Below are 24,295 nucleotides of genomic sequence, written 5' to 3'. Positions count from 1 at the left end.
TTTTCTTTTCTTTCTTTCTTTCTTTCTTCCTTTTTTTTTTTTTTTTTTTTTTTTTTTTTTTTAAGGACTGCATTTCTAATCGAGGGATTCCGGCACCCTGACTGGCCAATGGGGGCTGGGGGCCGGGAACAGGATTCCCAAGGTCTTTTAGAACAAAGCCAAGACCACCAAGTGCACCTGGAAGAATTGGTACGAAAAGGACCCCTTGCCCACTCCGCACCTGCGACTCAGGTCAGGCTGAGCGGAGCCGATTGCCGGTTGGTTGAGTGCATGTATTTCTCCAGCGATCCGTCCCTTTAAACTACCTTCCCCATTAACAACCTGCCAGTTCCCACTGAGACCAGCCGGCCTGTGGACCAAACCGAAGAAATCGGGAGAAACTGGGGGAAAGGCCGATCACTCTCCGCGGAGACCAGGCGGCGCTTTGTCTGGATCGCAAGCAGCCTCCCGGCTTCCGGCTCCGCCCCTTCCCACTCTCCCTCCCCCTCTCCCCCACTCAAGCTCTCGCTCTAGGGCTCCGGCACCCTTGCTTTCACGGCTTCTGCCCCCTCCCCTCGGCCTCCTCCTTCCCACTCTCTTTCCCTTTCTGCCATCACCACCCACCCAACACACACACACACACTCACTCACTCACACCTCTCCCGCGTCAGGACCTCCAGCACAGTCTTCGCCACCACCATCCTCCCAAGGATTTGCAATTTTTGTCCCAGGGAACGGACCCTAAAGAAGGGGTCTCTGCGGAAAATCAGTAGGACTCAAACTTTCGTGGAGATCAGGACGCCGGCCATAGCATCTCGGCCCGATCATTCCAGACAGCGCCGGCCGCGTCCCTGGGGAAGGGAAGGCGAAAGGCTCAGGCAGGTCTCTGGAGAAGGAATGACGGAGTGGGAGGACACTAGAGAGGGCGACCAGGGTGGGGCCGTCTCCACTTGGTGACTTTGAGCGCTGTCCGTCGTCTATCCCATAGTTTATTGGAGTTTGGGGATGATCTACCAAAGCCAGGATTTCCGAGGGGAGAGCCCACGTCGCATCCCCCGATATCCCCAAGTTTGTTCTCCATGAGTGTCAGGGGGAGGTGGGAGAGAACGAGCTCAAGGAATATATCAGTACATTCCTATTCTCCTTAAAAAAAAAAAAAATAAGGTCAGGTCAGGGGCTTCAAAATGTTTGGGCTTCCCCCAAACACTCGCTTTTTTCAGGAGAAGAGCTGGCTCTCTCGGCGGTCCTTCCAGCTCTCCCTCCACGCACATACAGGACACAGAAACGTGTAAAGGGTGGGTCGTGGTTATTTTTACACAAATGGTGTGACATTCCGTGATTGTCCCGCAGCGGAGGCCGCCGAAGCGTGCCTCGGGAAGGGAGAGAGACGAGCTCTTGACAAAAAATTCCTTCGCACTGCTCGGTACTGTCTGTTGAACCATGTATGTTTGCCTAAAACGTATTTTACCTTGTCAGAAAGAAAAAAAAATATTAAAAATAAAGAAAAAGAAAGGGAATTAAAATCTAGAAGAAAAATAGGTAAACCCTGTTCCTCAGACACACATGCGCACAGGCGCGCCTCGGGAGCTCGGGCACATTCGCTCTTTATTCTTTGAAATTGCTTCGGACTCATCTCTGGGCTCTCTTCGCAGCCCCTCATTTCGTGTGGCCGAGGCCCAGAATCCGGAGGTGTCCTAGTCCCGCGGCCGCAGGAACCCGTCCTCTAGAGCCTGCCAAGGCCATCCACGGGCTCGGAACTCAGGCTTCTGCGTGCAGCCTCCCGAGATCGCAATCCCCCCCGGTGCTGTCCCCAAGCCCGGCCCGCGGATACCACGGACCTTGACCTCGAGGGGACCTCGTCGCCTCGTTTAGCTCTCCCTGACCTGCTTTTGAACCCGCTAATCCTGTCCGAACTCTCGCCCCGCAGCGATCCCTCGCCGAGGCCCGGCGCGCTAATTCCCACTGACCCCGCGGCCCCGCCGCCTCTCTCCACTCCCCAGGCTTTGAAAGGGCGGCGAGGGCTTCAGCCCCCGAGGGCGGTGCGGTGCGCTGCGCTGCGTTGTGGCGCGCGGGTTAGGATGCCCGACCTCGCTCCAACCCACATACACGCCCTCGGACCAAAAAAGCAGTCTCACACATTCTCTCTCTCTTTTTTTCTTTCTCTTATTTCCCCTTAGTTTAATTCTCGTTTCTTTAAGAAACCCATCAGATCCACAGAAATAAAGATTTTAGTTAACATACTGAACTGGCGAGGCTGTGGGGAAGCGGACACTTCCGCACGAGGCTGGCAAGCAACCAGGGCGCAGAAAGGGTAAGCGGGAGTCGGACTATACCACCGAGCAAGGCGCGGGCGAAGGCGGGAAAGGGCAGGAGGGAGAACAGAGGGACAGTGTGACTTCGTTCCTGTTTTTAGGTGACGGCGGGTACGTCTGAGATGGGGCAAGAATATGGGGCTTCTGGGATGGGGCTGAGGATCTGAAGAGAACCCTGCTTGTGATTTTATAATCCTTTGTGCTGGTTAGAGGGTTTTTTTTTTTTTTCTCAGATGAATGTTTTCTTTAAAAAAAAAATTAAAGCTGTTTAAAAGTTAATTAAATTCATGCACAACATACACACTTAGGAACAAAAGCCACACACGCGCGTACACACCCAAGGCATGGGACTGCATGTTTGTTTGGGGTTTTTTGTTTGTCTGATTGTTTTCCTTTGTTTCTTTAGCCAACTGAACGGGAGAAAATGCATTCGCCTTCTTGGATTTTCCTTTACTACAGAACCACTAAGGCTTCCCAAAAGCACCTCTTTCATGGGTTATTTTCAGAGGCTATTTTCTAGTCCCCAAAACAAACCTATGCTTAGTCACGGGCTGGTCTGTGCGTCTCAGCAAACCATCAATCAGGCCAGGTGACCCCTCAAGACCAACGATACAGGTCCCCTGCTATGACTCCATTTTGGGTTTCACTATCTAAGGGAAGGTTAGCTGCCCCAATAATGTAGGATCCCCAACTGTGGGGATTTAGGTCTGTTCGGTTCAAAAATGTCCTAGTACCTGACATTCTGTCCAGAAGTAGTAGTAGCTCAATAAATATTTGTTAGAGGAGGGATATTCCAAAGAGTGTGCAGTAGATCCCAGTAGATATACATTCTTAGCAACATGGCGGGGGGGGGGGGGTAATAGGACACACACCCTAAGGGACTATCTGGAGGGGGCCTTGGCTAGCCATCAGAGTGTTCCCAACATTCCAACAAGGCCCAACAGTCATCCAACATAGGCTGCCAAGCAGCTCCTTGATCTTCCACATTTGAAGTTCTTTCCCAGGGTCAGGAGATGGGAGAATTCCTCCAGGTTCACCCCATGCTCATGGCCAGCTAACTTCCTTTCTTCATGGCAGCAGATGCCAGGCCACCCAGTAAAGGGGCCTCAGATGCTCAAATCTGGACCTGTGTGACCCAGAGAGCAAGGAAGTTTCAGGTGGAGAGGTAAGGGAGTCCCTAGATCCAGAGTAACTGCTGAAAGGAGTACCAGGCATCTTGTTTCTTCAGCTTCCCTTTCTCCAACGTAGCCTGGAACCCACTTTGGGGGTGATGCTGATGGCAAAGGATCCCTTCTTGGGACTAAGGTTCAAGACTAGTGGGTTCCCTTGGGACCGGGGTGGTTGGTGACCCTGAATGTGCAGTGTGGCAGCAAGCACAGCAAAGACAAAAAGGAACCCTGTCTACAGGGTAAGTCACTATAGGCCAGCTCCCAGAGGCACAAAGTAGGGGAGGAACAAATAAGCACCTGTCTTTGATGGGGCCATCAAAACAAAATACCTCTTTAAACTTATTCTAACAACATTTAAAAGATTGCTTAACTAGATGCATTTGAATTATAACACCCCACAGATTCAAAGGGTGTGAAAGGATATAAAAGCCACCATTGCTGGCCTCCAGGCTGCTCCCCCAAAGGTAGCCTAAGGAGCCATTCCTTCTCTCTCCTGGGCCAGGTGTGATGGGAAAGGTGGGGGCCAGGACACCTCTTGCGGGGATCTCCCTGCCTCCAGGCTTCGGGGCTCAGATCCTTCCGGGGTTCACGTAGCCCTTCCTTCCTCACCTGAGCCATGGGCCTGGGTCTTGGGAAGGGCTGTAGGCTGGCTGGGGTTCTTCAACCGGGAAGGGGGAAACCTAGCTTGGCGGCAGAGGAAATTAAACACTGAACGCTCCGCAGTGTCCATGCCATTGGATGACTGAGAAACATGAGGCTGGATGAGAGCATCAGATTTGCTATATAGAGGCCTTGGCGGTGAGATGCGTTTCTCCAACAACCCCATCCTGACCACCTAAGCAGCTGGGCTTGAGGGCCTGGAATCTGGGTTCCCAGCCCCAGGTCAGAGAACCTCCCTCTGTCCCTTTGGGCATGGCTAAAATCTTCATTCTTCCATTCATCCAGGAGAAGGGGAGAGGGGGATAAACTCTTGCAACCTGTGAGCTCTGGTCCTAAGTCTTAAGTGATAAAAGCTTAAATTTTCTTCTCTCTAGCACCCCACTGAGTCCTAGGTACCAGGTCAAATGCTCTACGAGGATTAATTTACCCCTCATAACAACTCCAGGAGTTTGATACTAACATCCCCATTTAATGGATGAGGACAGTGAGGCACAGAGAGGTTAAAAAACGTATTAGCAACTAGGTAGTGGTAGAACCAGGATTCTAACCTAACCTAGTCAAAAGTCGAGGCTCTGGATCTTTTTTTATTTCTTTCTTTCCTTTCTTTTTTTATTCTTTTTTAAAAGATTTTACTTGACAGAGAGAGAGATCACAAATAGGCAGAGCGGCAGGCAGAGAGAGAGGGGGAAGCAGGATCCCTGCCCAACAGAGAGCCTGATCCTGACCTGAGCTGAAGGCAGAGGCTTAACCCACTGAGCCACCCAGGCGCCCCAAGGCTCTGAATCTTTACTACAGAGCTAGAATTCCTACAAGCCTTCCAGTCTACCCATCCCCTCCTTACTGGACAGGAATGGAAAGGAGGCTTCTGGAAAGTGACCCATTCGCTTGGGACATACAGCCAGTGCATGCCCCAACCCTGAGCTTCACCATGCTCCTCCCAGAAGACCTCCTACCTCTTCTGAGGTACCAGTGGAACACCTTGAGACAGGGGTGTACCCATACTCTCCAACAGATATGTAAGGTAGAAACCATCCAAATGTCTATCAATAATTAATGGAAAAACAAATATGATAGAATCATACAATGGAATGTTATTCACCCATAAAAGGAATATAGTACTCATATATGCTATAACATGAATGACCCTTGAAACATTATGCTAAGTGGAAAAAGCCAGCCACAAAGGTCAATTATTATATGATTCCATTTGTATGGAAAAATCCAGAATAGGCAAATCCATAGAAACAAAGTAGATTGTCGGTGGTTGCTTAGGGCTGGGGGTGGGGGCAGTGGTGGGAATTTGGAGTGTTAGCTAATGGGTACAGGGTTCCTTTTAAGGTAATGAAAATGTCTGAAAATTCGCTGTGGTGACAGTTGCTCTATACATCTGAATATTTACTACATATTTGAGTATGTCTGTGAAAATACTAAAAACTATTGAATTGTATAGTGTGTGCAAATTGGATGCTATATAAGTTATATTTCAATTAAGCCATTACCAAAACAACAAAAAACAAAGCAACACAGAGTAAAGGCAGCTACATTCAACTCATCTTCTGCTCTTTGAGAGCCTAGGTCTCACACTCTGGGTGAGCAGGCTTCTTTTGGTCTCTCCAGAGAAATCACAGCTCCCCTCCAAGCTGCCAAGGCACCATGTCACTCAATCTGAAAGTCCCCACTCCAGCAGCTGAGCTAGAAGCCACCAGCATGTACCAGGGCCATCCAGTGACTGAGTGAGTTTGGGGGGGGGGGGTGGCGGGGGAGGGGGGGAGCCCAGTTCTCAGAGTGAAGTGAGAGACAAGGGAAGAGATTTTTGTCTTAGCAGTGCCCTGGGTTCCCACACCTGCAGGTGAAGCCACACAAAGTAGGTATGTAACCTCGGTCTATTTCCTTCTCTGCAGAAGGGAGCAACCAAGTCCCACTCTAAGGGGTGTTGTGACTCGTTCATGATAGTATTAGTGTTGCACAGTTTGGGGCACTTAGCCCTGTATCTGTCGCTAGAAGACAAATAACTTGTCAATTGATTTAGAGAATGATCCAGATCAAATCAGAGTGTGGTAGGAGTGAGTGGCTTTTGTTTGTTAAGAAAGAAGGAAACATTTTTGGAAGATACTCTCAAGTCCCAAGCTTTTTCATTGGTTTAAACTCTGCACCTGGCTGGGATGGCTTTTTCCTAAGAAAGATGAGCAAAAGTGGGTACTTCTGCTCCAGCTAAGGGGAAGGCTGATGGAAAGTGGGGGAATTTTGGAGCCAAAGAGGGAAGGCGGAGAGAGGCGAGGGAGAAAAAGAAAAAAAGAGCTACGGAGGCTGAGGGGCTGGGTGGTCAAGACCATACCGGGAAAGGAGGAAGACTGGAGAATTAGAAAGAGAAAGGAGGTGGAAGGAAGATGAAGTAGCAAATTATCAGAGAAGAGGCAAGGAAGAAAATTCACTGAGCACTACCAGAAGGAATACGAAGCCAAGAAAGCTTTAGGGAAAATCTGTCTAGAGGAAAGCAGAGACGATCAGCAAATCAGGAGAATGCCCCCCCATGCCCCCCATGCCCCCCACTCCCACTACCACCACCAAGCCCCTATTCTAGAACCTGGGAACACCCCTTCCTGCGCTAGTAGCTAACTCTACTTCCCACCCTGCCCAGCCAGCCACCTGCTCTCTCGCCCTTGGGTAGCCTCTCCTCTGGAGAGACCAAAGGAAGCCTGCTCGCCCAGAGTGTGAGACCTAGACTCTCAAAGAGCAGAAGATGGGTTGAATGTGGCTGCCTTTACTTTGTGTTGCTTTGTTTTTTGTTGTTTTGGTAATGGCTTAATTGAAATATAACTTATATAGCATCCAATTCGCACACACTCACTAAGAGAATCCGGAGTCCGTGGGTGGGGGGTGCTTTTCAGATCGGGTTAGACACCTGCGTGTTGGGTCCAGCTGTATCCTGGCCAAGATGGTTCACCCTCTCTGATCTTCCTACCCCAAAACTGCCCTCACTCCAGACCTCTGCTGGCTTCCCTCCTCTCCCACCCACCCAAAGTCCTGTTTCTCATTCCCTGATTACCGCATACTAACCACTCAAGATATTTGCTTCTGGCTTTCATCCAGCAATGCATGCTTCCCCTACACTCAGCCCAGTGCAGGGGTTCCCAGCCAGGCTTCCCCTGGAAGTCTTTTAAATATCAGGAACCCACTGGGGATCTAATTTGAAGTCACTGGACCTGAACTGAAGCCATTTGGTGGGCAGCCTAGCACCACTGATTTTTTTTTTCTAAATTATCCAGGTGATTTAATAGGTGTCAAGTTGTGAAATCCATTGCCTCCTCCCTTAAGCCTTCCTGGCACTGGTCCAAGGCCAGAGTCAAGGCAGGAATTGCCTACTGATAACCACTGGGTGGTAGGTACCTGGAGGATCTTATCAGCCCTGGCCTGCCCACAACTGTCACTCCAGTGTGGCCCTCTTTGCAAACAGGCCTAGACCCACAGCCTCCCCTGGGCAGCTCTCCCCACAGGCCTTGGGACTCACCAGATCAGGGAAGGCACCAGCGGGTTGTACTAGAACCTGGCACCAGCAGATCTTGACCACCCTAGAACTCCCACTACCCAGGCTGGGATCCCTGCCTATGCACAAAGTGGGGGACAAAGCAAAGCATGGGGAGTGTTGCCTTGAGAGGCAAAGATGTGGGGCAGTAGCAGAGCCTTGCCCACCTCACCCTGCACCAGCCCACCCAGCTCAACTAACTTGGGTTCCCTGCTTTCCCTGCAGAAGTGACCTCTATCCTCCTGCTGGGTCCCTCTAAGGCCCAGAGGGTCTACTCCCTGCGAAATCCTCAGAGGGCAACAACCAACGTCCAAAACAGACAAGCCTCAGGCATCTTGTGTTGCCTAAATAGAGCCAGTGACTGAGCCCAGTGTCTGAACCTGCAGGCAGCTAGCTAGCTAGGAGGAGCCTACACCCTGGAATTTGAGGAGCCTTGCACCAGGGCACCTCTCCCACTGACCCAAGGAACAGCATGTCTCACGGAGGGAGCAGCCCTCCTTGGGTTGCAGCACTGCTACTCTTCTCAGAAAGGAACACATTTTATTGTTTGTTGGTTTGTTTGTTTGTTGTTGTTGTTGTTTTACAAAAATAGCAATGCTCATTGTAAAAAACAAACAAACAAAAAAACCCAAAGCCTCCAACAGCACCCCACCTACTTCTAAAATGTCAATCCTTCCTACCAGAGAGTGGAACGTGGGGTCCCTCTCTAATGTGCCCGTAAGCGGTCTGGCTCCCAGGCTTGTGGGTGTGGGGTACAGGCAGGGCCAGGGAAGGAAGTCATGCACAGAGTTTTTCTGCCTCGTAGGACTTGTACTCCCCAGCTGATTCTTCAGGGAGTGTCCTTCCCCATTCACCAAGCGCCTAGCTTACTTCAGCTGCTGCAGAATAATAGCTGGGGGCCAGAAGAATGCCATCCAGGATTCCCAAGGACCTTTGTGTGTGGTGGGGGGGCCTCAAACCAGGAAGAAGAATGATGGACAGGAGACCAAAACAAAAAGGGGGAAGAGGCAGGGTGGAGGAACCCAGCCTCCTGAGTCTCTAGGCCTCCAGGAAAAGACTAGGGAGAAACACAGGCTGAGAGAAAGGAGCAAGGAGGTAGAGAGGCTGAGGAGGGGTGCAGGAAGGAAGCCAGCTGGGGAAGGCACCCGAAGAGGCTGCAAGCTTTGCCCAGGCCACAGAAGGAGCAGGGCTGAGCTGGGCTCAGGGGTCCAGGCCTGGAGAGGGACATGATGGGCTTGCCAGAGCACCCTAGGGATACAGAAGAAGGAAGAATAACCAGATACAGGATGGGGCCCCGACTTTCCAGGTTCTGAGCACAGAAGGGGATGCTGAAGGCTCCTGTGAGCTGCAGGCCCATTGTGAATGGAGGACCCAAGGGCTTGGCTTTGAGATACAGGGAGCTCCTGGGGGAACCTGGACTCCAACCCCCATTCAACTATATGCACACCTTGGCTCCCCGAGAACCCAGGACAGGTGACATATTCTGATCCTATGAGGCCTGCTGCCCAGCAGGGTGGGGGTAGGGAGACTCTTTACCCATACACGAGGTGGTGGGGCAGGGAACTTAACTCTCAGAAGGACAGAGGCTCACTCAATAAACTGCTAGAAGGCCTGGTGAAGGTGGATGGGGAGGGCCTGGAGGATCCCGGGAGAAAGACTGGACCAAGCCCACTCCAGGAGAAAAATCAGCAAGAATTAGAGATGGCAGTTAAGCAAGGTGAGACTAGAGAGAGGATAGCCTCCTTCCCCAACTCAGGCCATTTTGGAGAAACTCTCTGGACCCCTAGCACTAAGAAGCATCTGGAGAGTGCTGGGTTGGTGGAGTCCTTTCCTGACTGGCTGTCCCCCCCACTCCTACAGCTGAGCGGAGGAACCTGGACCACCATGTGGCCAGGGAGCACCTGGTGGCAGAGCATCATGGGACTCTAGCCCAGAAAATAGCAGCTCCTTGTAACCAGACCTCCTCATCCTGCAAAGCAGGAGCCCACTATTTCTCTGGGACCAGCAGAGACCAGAACAGAGACTCATAGTGGGGATGGAACCTGGGCTATAAGCTGTGGACTCTGTAGGACCCAGAAAGGGCTGGATCAACACCTGAGGTCTGTCAGCACTGGAGCCTAGAAGGGTCAGAGGCACAGGGAAAGCCAAGGCTATGTCCCTGTCCCTTCCCTCTCCCCCACACACATCCCTCCCAGGAAGGTGCCTGAATCACTTTACAAAAAGGGAGGGGTTGTGTAGAGAGAGCATTTTCCATGTCCCTAGGATCTTGAGCAGGTTGAGATGACAGTGACCCTGCAAGTGTAGACTGGCAGTGAGAGCATAAAGCATAGGATGCATAGGCCATTGGTCCCAGTGCCATGGGGTGAGGAATCCTGGATCTCGGTCAATTCATGCCAGGTGGGCTCAACACCAGGAGCTCTGTGTGTCCTGCTCTGGTAGGAGGATCTCCCAGAACCAAACGGCATCCCAACATGTGAGCGTGCACCCATGCTCAGCAAGGCCAACCCTGCACACCCCTGCCACATGGCCGCACTGGGTACAAGGGCACCCAGCATTCCTTATCCAGCAAGCTCAGGAAATAGACCTGCAGGACAAGGTCTCCAGAGAGGAAAGGATGTGGGTGGAAGACCAGTGGCCCCATGCAATCCGTCCCCTCTGTTGTTAGGCACTGGGCAGCCCAGGAGCCAGGATGGCCTGGCAGGCATCTTGGCTGGGCCAGAGCCCGGGCTCAGAGCCTATATCTAGCAACGCCTCCCCCCAACACATCCACACATGCAAGGGACACACTCTTCGCCTCAGCGCACAGAAGCCCTGAGTTCTTCGCTTGCTCTGGCACAGGCAAGATCTCCCCTACCAGGACCCCACCGCTAGGCCTGAAGAGCTAAAAGAGTCTGATGTCCCGGGGACGCCAAATCCTACCCTGCAAAGAGGGAATGGGGAAAAAAATAAATAAAGTGCGGGAGAAAGAGGAAGAGCGGGACGTGCCCCTAGTGAACCCTACAGAAGCAGGAAAGCCCTGCCCGAAGCTAAGGAAGGGGAGGTTGCCGCAACTGCCTGGGTCCTGTCTCTCGGGTTTCTGCCTCTCCCTGCAGACCCCCCACCCCCCGCCGCCGGATGCAGGCGCCCAGAGCCCATTCTGGACGTCGCAAGAATTTCCCAGACAGAGACCTGAAGTTATTGGCACTGGGAGATGTTATTTGTAGAATGAAAATTTACAGGGTGAAAACAAACCTGGCAGGGCTCAGCAGGTGCTGTTCCACTCTTCTTTGAACAGAAACTGGGGCTGCGCCTGTGGGCAGGCAGAAGAGCGAGGGCTTGGGGGCCCGGGAAGGTTGGAGCCTAGTGTTTACTTTCTGCTTCTTACGTGAATAACAGAAACAAGTAAACTTGAGAGAGTCAGAGGGGAGAAAGACTGAAATGCAGAACATGCTGAGCGAAGGCAACCAGTGACCTACTGGGCTGGGACGGAGGATGCCCTGGCCCATGTGGGGGTCACTGAGGAGTTCTGCAGGGCCCCTCCAGTGCCCGCCGCATGGGTCCTTCCAACCGAGAGCTCCCACTGCTCTGGTTCCTCCTCTAACTATAAACTTGCCCTCCTCAGTGCCCCAGGGGCCACCAACTGTCAGCGCCGGGCAGCGGGTCCAGCCTGCCCTCCCTCTGCACACACTGCCCAGCACCCTGACACCATCCCGAGGTCCCCTGCCCTACCTAAAGTACCTAATAGACAAGTTTCTTTCTTTACTAGGTTCCTTTCTGTTAGAATGGAGCAGCAGTCCTCCTCCCCTGCACCCTTTACCCTCCCCTCTTCCTACATCTCAAACTCTTCACCAAGGCACTGTTAGTCACCCAATTACATAACTGGGGTGTCCAGCCCATCTTGCTTTCTGCTGGGGGCGTTTGAAATTGGACAGAATCACACCCACACTGGACACACGCTAAGGCACCAACACACGCACATTCACAGAAAGGCTCACCGAATCATGCAGGCTGCACCAGGACACATTCAGCCCGGCCACAGCCACTTACCCACAGCACATCCATGGGCCTTGCCCCCAAAGACACTCATTCAGATCCCCCCTGACAGACTGGGGTACCCTCGCTCACCGAGTCTGCCGGCGGGAAAAGGGAAGCAAAATCTGTAATTTACGGCGCTTTAGCGGAGTTCACCGACCCTCCCGCGCGCACACACCTTGTACACGCGTCTTCGCTGAGGTCTCTCAATCTCTCTTCAAGCCCCTTTCTGAGTCACACGAAGGGAACGAAGAGCCTGGCCTCTCCTGGTGCTGTCAAAGGAGAAGCCAGAGTCGGGTGAACCCGGGGTCCTCAGAAAGAGCTGGGGACCGTGACGCCTCGGAAGGCCGAGCGCTCTGCCCAAAGACTCCCAACCCCTTCGCTTCCCAGCGCAGCTGGCTCCTAGCCGCTGTCACCTCCGCGCTTCGCTTCTCTCAGCCCACGAAAGCGGGACCTGGGACCAGGACTGGGGTAGGAGGCAGCTCCACGGAGGCCGGTGGGGTAGGGGTGGCACAAGGAAACGCCCACCTGCTAACCCAGTCTGAGGGTGCGGGTCGGGGAGCCGCAGGGGAACCGGGCGTTTGCTGCCTGCCAGTCTCGGCCTCACTCAACCCTCTGGGCCCCTGGCCCCGGCTGTCTGTCTGCACATGTTTCCTCTCCCGCGGCGGGTACATGTCACTCCGTCAGCACCCCCCCCCCCCCGCCCCCCGGCCTCACTCAGGCTCACTGACCACATTCCAGGCCTTGCCCTCCCGGGAACGCCGGGACCCGCCTGAAGTCTGTCCGTGTTCTTGAGTGTGGGTGGAGGTATGACTCTGGGGCGGGGGTGGGGTACTGAATCCCAGGCCCGAGTCCCTGCCCCCAGCCCCCGACCCCGCCAAGTGCTGGAGCATGGCCAACCTCCTTTCTGCTTGGTCTCTCTGGGGTCGCCTTCCTGGAGCACTGCGGTTATTGATCCCGCTGAAAGAGCCGGAACGCGGAGCCTGCTTCCCTTGGGATGAAGGGAGTGAGGAGGAGAGTAGGCAAGGGGTTGGGGGAGGGAGTTGATAAACTTTATGGGAGGATGTAGGGCTAGGACAGCACTCTAGGGCCGCCCCAGCCTCGCTCTGCCAAGCTGGGTGTGGGGCTAGACTAGGGGTGAAGGAGTGGGCCACCCTCTCCCTTCCTCCCCACCCCCGCGCCGCGCAGCTGCCACGGAATCCTCTGGGAGTCGGAGAACCCCGACTCCTGCCCAATCAGCAGGGATGGGTGGAGCAGCCGGGCAGGGGCGGGGCCGGAGGGGGAGTCGGGCGGGGGGCGCGAGGGGAGCCGGGGCGCGGGGGCGCGAGGGGCGGGGAGTCGCGGGCTTGGGTAGCGTAGGCTGGCTAGGCGGTGGCGAAGGCGGCGGTGGCGGCCGGCATGGGCGATGGGGGCGCCGAGCGCGACCGCGGTCCCGCACGCCGGGAGTCGCACGGCGGCCGCGGCGGGGACCGAGGCGGAGCGGAGGACTCGGGTACTGATGCCGGCCGCCGCAGCCCCAGGGAAATTGCAGGGACCTCAGCTTCTAGCCCCGCGGGCTCCAGGGAGAGCGGCGCGGACAGCGACGGCCACCCCGGGCTCGGTGAGGCAGACCACTGCCGCCGCATCCTGGTGCGAGGTAAGCGGACAGCGCGCGGTCCTGGCTCACCGGATCCGCCCCCCCCCCACACCGCTCTTCTGCTGCCTCCACCTCCCAATGCATGTACTCAACCAGTCAGTCATCACTCAGTCATTCATTCAGCTAGTATTATTCTGAGCGTCTATTGTGTACTGAACGTTGAGCTGAGTGCAGGGGACAAAGCGGCGAACGGGACCAAAGAGATCCCCGTGTCACTGCCTTATATTTCTCAGCCTCTCGGGCCGGCCGCTCACTCTAGGCCCATCCCAGCCTCTGACTGTGGCGGGGGCACAGACGCGAGCGCGGGAAGCCGAGAGCCGGTCTCCGCCCCGCGTCCCAAACGGCGGGTGCGGAGAAGAGCGTCACGAGCGCTCAGCGGGGTCAGGACAAGGAGGGACCAGCGTCTGGAACCCCGGGAGGAAAAGGCCGGCGCTCCGCTCAGAGGCCAGGCGCTTCCTCGCCGCCTGGCCAGCCTGGTTTCTCATTCCCAGCGACGCAGACTGCACTGGTTGCTCGCGGGAGAGGGCACCCGGGCACGGAGCGCGGGGTGCGCGGCGCTTGCCCGCCTGGGCTTCGCTCGCTCCCACTTCCTCGCGGCGCCCGGGCCCAGCCGGCCTTCTCCCGGCCTGGCCTTTCACGGCTCTCGCTTTCTCCCTCGCCCTTCGCCCTCCTCTCTTCTTTCCTGGCCTTTTCTCTCTGCCGAGCGCTCCCCAGCCCTCTTTTCCTACAAGCGCTTCTGGACTGCGCCCGAGTACCCGGCTCCTCCTGGCCTCCTCGCTTCGAGGCCGAGACTTCCCAGACCCCTAAAGCGAGCCTCACTGGAAGCTGCAGGCTCAGCTTTCGCCGGATCGGGGCCTCGCCCAGAGAGATGGGAGGAGAAAGGGAATTCCGGGGTCTCTCGGTCAGCCTGTCCCTAGGCCTCGGCCAGAGCCTTGAGGTCTGTTTCCCCCAGCATCTCGGAGCGCGGGCACCCGCAGACCGAGCGCCCAGAAGAGGCCACACGCTTGTAAAGGCTCCCCCCCAAGGCCTCCTCCAACTCCCCAGCCCGGCTTCCTCCCGCTTCTCTTTTACTGCCTCTGCTTCCTGAGCGCCCTCTTGCAAGCCGCTAGGCTTTGCGAGGCCACCGGCCAGAGCTGATTTCCCTGGCCATCAGGTCCTGGGGAAGGGAAACCAGCTTGCCGCTGGCCCCAGGACACTCCAGCGCCAGGATCCCGAGTTTGTCTGATCTGACCTAGGCCACCCACACAGAGGGGGGGGGGCACCTTGGCCTGGTTTTGCACAGCTTCCCCAGAGCCGCTGGGTTTGAGTGGCTCTGGGAATGGGGGACAGAGCTAGTGTTGAGCATGGAGGCAGCCCAGTGTAAAGTCAACTGATAGACTGTCTTGTACACAGACTCAACGACCCTGGTCTTCCGGAAACACTCCTGGTGTCAAGTGTGGTCCCCTAGAGATGGGGCACTCGGCGCTGTTCTGAGGAAAGGCTTGGGCTGAGGCAGTTACAGGACTGGGTACGAGGGGTAATTCCATCAGGTGTGTGGACCTTTTGGGCACCTGGGATTGAATTGGATCCCTTCTCATAGACTGTAGGATGCCCTGAATACAAGATGTCAGCAGCCAGCTTGGAGTTCCATTGAGAAAATCTGCAGGGCTTCCGGAAATGAAGAAAGAAATCAGCCCTTTAAGCCCACACTCTGAGATTAAGACCCTCAAGTCCCTGGCTGCCACACTCACCACCTCATACACTATCTGTGGGTATTTGTGAGTTCCAGACCATCGTGAGTTCTATGCCACCTATCATCGCTTCCACTCTACTAATTCTGCATGTAGAACAAATAAATTCTGTGTACAGATGGCCAGTTTAATAATTCTCAGTTGTAAACTCACAGAAGGTAGGAGTGTGGTAGCGTGGAGGCCACCCACGCTAGAAGCAATCCACAGCGGGACAGAGAGGAACACCCCTCCAACACACACAGACTGTATGTGGAACAGCTTGTGTGCATTGTCAGGAGATATGTTTTTATAAATGCATGTGTGCACATACAGCAATGCATTATATTGGCATAATATAAAGAGAAAGAAAGGAAAGGTACATAAGGTCCTCATAAATCCCTCTGCCCTTTCTCATTTAATGAAAAGAGGTTATTTCAGGCCTGAGATACCTGGCATGTCATTTAACCCTAATTACTCCTAGCCAGGGTCACCTGCGTCCCTCCTGGCCCCACCCGGGCTCAGGGTAGAGGCTCTAACAGATGAAAAGCCTGGCATCGGGATGAATGTTCCTCTGGTGTGCTTTAAGTAGCAAATGCATTTTGCCCTTGACGTTCCAGGGCATAGCCTCCCAAAGTACATTTGGAGGAAATCATAAAAATGTAGAAGGGAGGTGTTTGCCATCACAGACCATTAGGTTGCTGATGGGGTGAGAGTTCTGGGAAGGAACCCCACTTCCTCTGGGTCTTAGCACTTCTTTCTGTTTCTTTCTGTCCTGATCTATTAAGGGGAGTTCCAAGGCACAGGGGGATAGAAGGTAAGTGTGTGTACTGGAGTTAAATGAAGTTGGGTTGGAATACCAGCCTTAGAGGCCTTTAAATTTAAGCCACTTTCTTTACTGCTCTGTGCCTCATTTTCCTCATTGTACATAGAAACCCAGAGCTGTCACCTTGAAAGTCAGTGCTAAATATCAGAGGTGATGTCTATAAAATTGCAAACGCCCAGCAGGATCTCCAAAAATATTCTATCGAACGAAAAGGGGTTGCTCTGAGGTAACCCACAAACCACTCAGGGAATGGACCTCCTTCCTCAGAAGCTTCCTCCAGCTCAGCTCAACCCCGCTATCGGGGACTTGGTATCTTTTTGCCTTGGCAAAATGCTGTGCAGCAAAGGGGTTGAGAGCTGTGGAAAGGAGGATTAGTGCCACCTTGCAGACCACGAGGTGTGGCCTTCCCCCAATCACCTTCAAGAACCCTCACTCCACCAATTGCTCAAGTCCCCTGCTGCCTCGGCGAAATGCGGGTCAGGGAGCCAGGGAGGCCCACCTTGCTGCATCCCCACCTCAAAATGGAGGCCGCCTCAAGCCACACACGGACACAAACAAGGCCACAAAGATGACAGGCGAGTGTGCACAACAGGCATGCCCGCATACCCCCCCACCCCGCGGTGTACACAGCCAGGCTCCTACGAGATGAGACAGCCCCGCAGGCCACCACACACCTCTGCATGCACAGCCTCTTGTTGGTGAGGAGCAGGGATGGGGGATCCTTTTGTTTTATACTGGAAACGGCGCCAACCACGAGCTGGAGGCAGTCTGACAGACCGCCTCCCAGCCTCGGCTCTCACCGCACAGGGCGGACCAGATGCAATGGCCTTTTCGCTGGACCCGGGACATCGGCAGCTGGAAGACATGGACCAACTCTCACCCGAAACATCCAGCAACCTCACAATCTCTGTTCACGCCCACACACTCAGATGTGCCTGAGTGATTCCCAGATTAATCCGGATGCAAATTCAACAACCCTTCTGGATAGAGCCGGCAGGGTCGCCTGCTAGTGTCACCGACTTCTGTGAATAATGCTCAGGACCTCTACCTGCTACCCTGAAGGGGTCCCTCAGGCCAATGGGTGCCAACCCGCCATTCTGGTTGCATCCTCTGTCCTCAGCTCAATGTAAGCACCTTGGCCCCGGGGAAACAGGATCACGCTGCCCAACCCCAGCACTCCCCTTCTGTGAGAAGTGGAGAACCCCCTTCCTCATTTCCACACACCTCTGGTGGCAGGAGGACAGGAAAAAATTAGGGACCCCATGACTGAGTGAACAGCTGACCCGCCCACCACCACCCACTCGCTGAAATGCTTTCACCTGGGAGCTTGATGGATGCACCCGGTGTCTAAGGACATAAGAAAACCCAGGAAGAACAGGGCCTTCAGCACCATCTAGCAATTCTCGCTGTGGGTGTGGGTGTGGGGAAGGGAGGCACTGAATTTAGTGGAGTCCGTGCCCACCGCCCATCTGCGGGCAGTGCTGCTGTGTTCCAGAACGGGGAACCTCCAAACCCTTAAAAGGGCTAGGCAATGGCCTGCACCAGGCAGGGCCCTGGCTGCCAGACTCATCCGAAGACGCTGGGCAAGAGGCCAAGGCCTCTGGGACTTGAGCTGAGAGCGGCCTGGGTGGGTGGGGGAACAGACTCCCCCCTCCTGCAATCAAATCTGGGCTCAGCTTCACTTCGAATCTGCTTGCTTTCTGCTTGGATTTACAAAAGCCACTGGACGTACAGCAGCTCAGCCCTGACCTTGCAGGTCTCACCCTACAAGTTGGAGCAGCTCCACAAAGCATACCTGCCCACTTGCCCAGCGGGCATTTAAACAACCGAGAAGGTGGGGCAGATTGTTTTATGTAAATGAGCACAGGATTGTGAGACCCAGCTCTTGCTTGGGCCATTGGTGGACCTCAGGACCCTGGCCTCAATCAGAGTCTGTGAATACACGTGATTACCCAGGCCCAGGCCCCAGGCAGCAGTTGAAAGGTTTGAATGGTTCATACAGGGACTGTATGGAATTTTGGAATTTTGGTTTTATATGTTATTTTTAGTTTGGGAGCGTGTGCGGTTGTATTAGGGTTTGTTTTTTTTTCTTTCCCTGGGATTGTTTTTGTTCTGTTTGTTATGTTTTTCCTTTTGCTTTGTTTTGGCAAAAGTACCCGCATTCTCCTCAAGGGTCTAGAGCAGGTGCTATCCTTTTGGTCTTTATTTTCCCCTTTACACACATGCCGCCTCCCCCCACACACACACACAAAGAAGCAGTCCCGGCAACCGAATGTGTCCTCTCATTGATGTGTTTTGCGGGCAGTTTGCATTTTTAGGGAACTCTGACAGGCTCCTTGTGTTTCATGCTGTTTTTGTTGTTCTGGGTGGTAGACTGGGCTCTAGTGCCCGTGGACCCACTGCCACATCGCCCGGGTGTGTACCACACCCACGTGCAAACACACACATATACACACACCTGCAGGGTTAGAGCTTCTAGGTGTCCCCCTACCCTCAGCACCTCTATCTCCCACCTCCACCCCTTCACCCTGCAGAGCAAGGAGCCTAGGACAGTTGAGGGAGTACTTGCCCTGGAGGGGAGGGAGGGGACCGTGGGTGTGTGTGTGTGTCCTTGGGCTGGTATAGATAGATGGTTAGCTCTGGTTGGGAACATTGGCCCATTGTGCACCATCTATAGGGAGAGGGAGCCTTTATGGGTCCTGCTGGCTCTAGGCCATTTCCTCAATGACCCTGGACTGAGCCTGGGGCTACAGTGGCCCTGAGCTCCCTCCCTATATCTCTTTGATTTGCATGGGGGGGGGCACAGGAAGCATACTAATTATACTTCTATTTCCTGTTTGCTTAATATAAAATAAAGATTGCCCTGGGGCACCTGTGTAAGGCAGTTGGTTAAGCATCCCACTTTTGTTTTCTGCTCAGGTCCTCATCTTAAGGTCAGGAGACTGAGCCGTGTTTTGGGTTCCCGGCTCAGCGCAGTCTGCTGGAAACTCTTGTCTCCCACTCCTCTCCCCCCCCCCCTTCAGCGCTCTCTCTAAAAATAAATAAATCTTAAAGAAAATAAAGATTGACCTCACTCCTTGTTAAGCCGTTAGGGCTACACAGCGTGTATCCGCCCCACCCCACCAGTTCCCAACCCCAATTTGAGAAACTCTGATAGAGGACACCGAGACAGGGTGGGCCTGCGTCGGAATCCCTGAGAGCTGGGTGGTCTCCCCCACCCATCCAGGAGGGAGGTTGGAGGGCCTGAGGGTGTCAGGGTGGCCTCGAACAATGCGAAAAGGGAAAGACAGGACAGCGCCAGGACGGGATCTGGTCTACAAAGCAGTAGAGTGGACAGCGGTGAGAAAGCCAGGGCCTGGAGCGCAGGGGTGGGTGGGGATGGGACTGGGTCGGCTCTTAGGTGCTAGCTGCCCCCCACCCCCCCGCAAAGGCCTCTCGAACCATTTCTCTCCCAGGTTCTCCTGCGGTCTTGCCTTTCACTTGATTGTTTTCACAAACATCAGTGAATACCTACTAAGTGCCAGACCCAGGCGCTAGCGCTCAGCTTCCCAAACAAGAGACTGTCTCAGACACTGGGAAGTGCGGGGTTCCTGACCCGCCCACCCCAGAGTTGTCGGGGAAGCGAGGCCTAAGCGAAATTCCAGGGACCTGACTCTGCGCCAGGACCACGGAAGAGGTCACCGTGCCGTCCAAATCCACCATCTCCCCGGATGTGTTCTTAGCACACAATACACAGTATTTATGTAGTGAATGAAAGAAGACAAAAAAGCAGTCAACGTCGCCTATTTCTTTAGGTGTAAGACTGCAACGCCCATGCCCAGGAGCAACATTCATTCTGAGATGACGTCCTCATTTATTTGACGTTACAATACCGTTTCTTTTATGAAACCATGATGGTGCCAGAACCCAGAATAATTGTTAAAACATAAAATTACCAATGCAAAAAAAAAAAAATTACCAATGCCATATTTTTGGAATTTTGTGCAGCCCTCTACTTTGCGAACCACCGACATATAAAACGTGGAAAACCTCGAATATGTTTGTTTGACTCATCGCTGGGTCTCCAGGGCCGGGGGATGGTGGGCCGCCTAGAGTCCGGTCCCGGCCGGAGCAGGGGGTCGTGCGAGGCGCTGGGCGGTGAGGTCGGTAGTGAGTCTCCCACTTCTCTGCGACTGTTAGTGCGACGCTCCGCCCGCAAAGCCAGCGGGGGGTGAAAAAAGCAATAATACCTAGGTAAATCCGCGCCCCTCACGCCCTCCGCGCTCAGTTCACAGGCCTCCAGCCAGCCGCTGGAGCTGCACATCTCTGGGTGACCAAAGCCGGCGTGTGCGGCGGGTTTCGCCCCTGCCGCGGCCCAGCGCGGCGGCACGTAGGGCTGCGGGCAGCCCGGGCCGGGCTCCAGGGCCACCCTCACTCGGAGAAGGACCGGCTGAGGATTGCATTTCGAAAAGCAATAGGGGCTCCGCGTAAACAAAACAAAGCCTGGAGCGGCGGAAGGCTCCCCCAGATGGCCACAGTTCGCAGTTCCAGGTGCGTCCTTCCAGATTCTTCTACTCTCGCAAACAAACGTTGAAAAAGCGGAATCGTCTTACAGAAGCTGTTTGGCAACTTACCTTTTTAAACACATTTAATCCGCAGGGGTCATCTTTTCGGGTCAACCATTTCGCGCTGTCCCGTGACGGAACCAGAAGGATCCCTCCGGCTGGGGAAAGCCCGGCTTCTCCCAACCCCTTCTCCAGTTGTTTTTCCCCAACAGAAACACCGTGCAATAAACTCCTAGGGCGCGGGGCTTTGCGCCCTTGAGTATTTCCGTGAGATAAATTCCTCGCCGTGGGACTGCGGCACCAAAAAAAAAAAAAAAAAAAAAAAAAAGGTTTACGCACAGCACAATTTCTAAAAACGTGTTTTTGTTTCATTCCAAAAGAGTAACTAACTCCTATGATTCGGAACTTCAAAACCTGGTGGTGGTGTTATCTCTCCCAGCCCCGCCCTCCGTCTTCCCGTTACCACCCGGCTCTAAGGCAGCGATTTTTACTTTCTCATTTGTCCTTCCAAAACCATTTCATGCTTAGGCAAGTCAGGGCCCCTATTTTATTTTTTCTTGCATTTATTTATTTATTTATTTATTTATTATACCCATATGGTGACATTTCCATACTTTCCAGCACCTTGCTATTTTTCACTTACCCATATATTTTGGGATGTGAGAAATTTCTCATCAGTTTTTTCCCAGATGCATAATATTCCATTTATATGGACTGGGTGGGCCATAATGTATGTTGCATAACCCATGTCCTATTGGTGGGCATATAGCTTTGTTCTCATATGTTGCTATTATATACAATGCTGCAATAAATAAACTGGTTCTCAGTCATTTCTACATGTGTAGATATGTGCCTAGGGAAGTTCCTAAAGGCAGATTACTGGGTGTGTTTGTAATTTTTTTTTTAAAGATTTTATTTATTTATTTGACAGAGATCACAAGTAGGCAGAGAAACAGAGAGAGAGAGGAAAGCAGGCTCCCTGCTGAGCAGAGAGCCCGATGCGGGGGCTCGATCCCAGGACCCTGGGATCATGACCCGAGCTGAAGGCAGAGGCTTTAACCCACTGAGCCACCCAGGTGCCCCTGTGTTTGTAATTTGGAAGATAATGTCAAATTGCCTTCCGTCTATGGTATACCACCCCACTCCCTACCCACCCCCACCCAAGCTCCAGCTTCAGCAACAATGCCTGTAAGTGCTTGCATCTCCAAATCTTTTTTAAAAATAATTTTTAAATTATTATTAATTTTTAAAAAAGATTTTGTTTCTTTATTTGCCAGAGAAACAGATCACAAGTAGGCAGAGAGGCAGGCCGGGCGGTGGGGGGGAAGGAGGGAGGAAGCAGGCTCCCCGCTGAGCAGAGTGCCCAGTGCTAGGCTTGATCCCCGGACCCTGAGATCATGACCTGAGCGCAAGGCAGAGGTTTAACCCACTGAGCCACCCAGGCGCCCTTGTATCGCCAAATCTTGCCACCACAGTTTGTATTGTATATCTTGATAGATACTAATTCTTTGCAATTTATACCCTCATATTGTCATTTTGTTCTTTGTAGTTTACATCCTCATCTTTTCTCTCTGCCCATATTGGGCATTACGCATCTTTTTTACCTTTGTCAATGGTATAGGTGTTATGTAGTGCCTCACTGGCATTCTAATTTTTATTTCATTTATTATTAGTGAAGCTAACTATCTTTTCATATTTACTGACCAGTATATTTCTTCCGGTGTTATCTATTAACTCGTTTCTTTTGACCATTTTTAATTTTCAAATATTCCTTTCTGTGCTGATGGGTAGAAACTCAGCATTAAGGGTAGGTAGTAACTCATTGCTTTCAATATGTGTTGCAGGTTTTTTTAAGTTTATAATATCCTTCTGATGTCTTTTATTTTCTGACGGATAAAATAACCTTCCAATGATAAAACCAACCATGCTATTTTGCTAGAACATGTGTAAGTGGAAACTTCTTCATTTTTCCCCAATAAATCATGTATACTCCCAGGATATCACCTCTCAAATTTTCTCTACTAATTGAAAAATAGAAAGATGTAAGTGATATATTACAAGAGTAGGAATTGTTTTTGCAAATTTTTTTCCATTTTATAAACATTTGTAGACACCTTGCTCTCTAGAACTGCATGATATTCCATACTTCAGATATAATTAATTTAGCCAGTCCCCTATTGATGGATATTTAGGTTGGTTCTACTTTTCCACTACTACACACAATGTGTCAGTGAACATCTTTGTATCCTAATTTGGACAGATGATTTTTTTTTTTAAAGTTCCATTCATGAGACAATCTGAAAAATGTGGAAATGTGTAGGACTTTTTTATGTTAAGGAATGATAGGTAATGTTTTTGGTTGTGACAGTAGTACTATAGTTTTTTTTTAAAGGAAGTCTTTCTTAGAGATACACAGAGAAATATTTCCGGATGAAATGATATGATGTCTGAGATTTGCTTAAAATTATGAGGACAGAGAAGAAACAGGATTGCTCCTGAATTTATAATCGTTGCAGTTGGGGAATAGGTACATCAGAGCTTTACTATTTTCTCCAATTTTGTGTATGTTTGAAATTTCTCATAATAAAATGTTTAAAATAATAAGCATATTTCACATGTATCATATTAAAATTATGATAAGTATTTCCAAAATTCATACCAAAAATTTATACTCCCAGCAATTGTGTATAAATGTGCCATTTTCCTCATTCTTCCAACCCAGGTATACTGACTCTTAGAGTGAAGTTTTTTCAAGTGAAAAAAAAAGTATTTTTATTAGCATTTTTAATTACTAGTGAGTTAAGCATGTATTCATATACTTAGGCCTCATTTTAATTTCCTCTTCTGTGAATTTTTTATTCATGTGTTTAGCTATTTCTGTGTTTATTATTTTCTTATAGTTGTGAATGCTATTTTTCTACTAAAGAAATAATACCTTTTCCTGTGACATGTGTTGCAAATACGCCCAAATCTTTTCCTTTTTAAAAAATTTGCTGTGAGGTTTTTTTTTTTTTTTTTCCCTGAACTCAAATTTAAATTGTAATCATATCTAATGGTCCTTTCTATTGGGTCATTTAGTTCTGTTAGAAAGTTCTTGTTAAACTGAAGATAAAACTCAATTTTGTTACAATAGTCTTTGCAACAAACCAAACAAAAATGTATGCAAGGTAAGATTAGGGAAAATTTTTCCTCCCTGACCAGCTTCTGATCCTGAACAGTGAACAGAAGAGAGGTGTTTATCCTGCGGACTTGAGCCTATGTAGGAACAAGCATACACACCCTGACACACACACACACACACAGTGTAGTCTTACTTTTTGCTCTTTGTAAAAACAGGTTTGTACATACTTGCTGTTTTTGTAAAGTAGCATGTAAGGGGCATCCATCCAGACTGATATATGGGGATGTACCTCATTCTTGTTAACTTCTGCATAAAAGCCAAAGGCATGACTAATATTGTGATTTTGTTAACAATATTTCTACTGATAAACATTGAACCTTTTCCTTTATTTTTTCTCTTACAAACCATGCCCCAGTGAGTCTGTCTTTATCAAAGTGTATCAATATTTCTCTGGCATAGAAACCTCTATCAAATTTCTAGGACAATGGAATTATTGCAGTTTTTAATTTAGCTAGGTATTGTGAAATTGCCCTCTACAAATATTCTTATAAAAACGGAGCTTGAAAGGGCCTATATTTCCCTCATTTTTGCCAGCACATTTTCCCCAGGCTGATAGATAAAATATGGCATCCGGGAAAAGAAAAAGCTGCATCTCATTTGCTGTTCTAACTTTCATTTTCTCGGATTCCCTCTGAGGTTGAGTATTTTTTCATAGTTATTAGGCACTTGAATTTCTTCTTCTCTGAATAAACCTTTCATAAAATTTGCTCAGTTTCTCACCGCTGGACTTTACTCCTCAGTTTCTAGA

The 24,295-nt window shown here is 51.6% G+C and overlaps 1 protein-coding gene across 1 annotated transcript in view; it reads left to right on the top strand.

The window, feature by feature from the left end:
- The first annotated feature begins 12,998 nt into the window (after positions 1–12,998).
- VAX2 (ventral anterior homeobox 2) overlaps positions 12,999–24,295 on the top strand; it is a 28,183-nt gene continuing 16,886 nt past the window's right edge. Inside the window, exon 1 of the mRNA XM_059407769.1 lies at positions 12,999–13,290. Within this exon, the coding sequence (XP_059263752.1) occupies positions 13,053–13,290 (238 nt within the window). The 5' untranslated portion in view covers positions 12,999–13,052. The remainder of the gene's footprint in view (positions 13,291–24,295) is intronic.

The sequence above is a fragment of the Mustela nigripes genome, chromosome 7 (assembly GCF_022355385.1).
Source record: "Mustela nigripes isolate SB6536 chromosome 7, MUSNIG.SB6536, whole genome shotgun sequence".
Lineage (NCBI taxonomy): Eukaryota > Metazoa > Chordata > Mammalia > Carnivora > Mustelidae > Mustela > Mustela nigripes.
The sequence above is the reverse complement of the archived record's forward strand: the minus strand, read 5'-3'. Positions and strand labels throughout refer to the sequence as shown.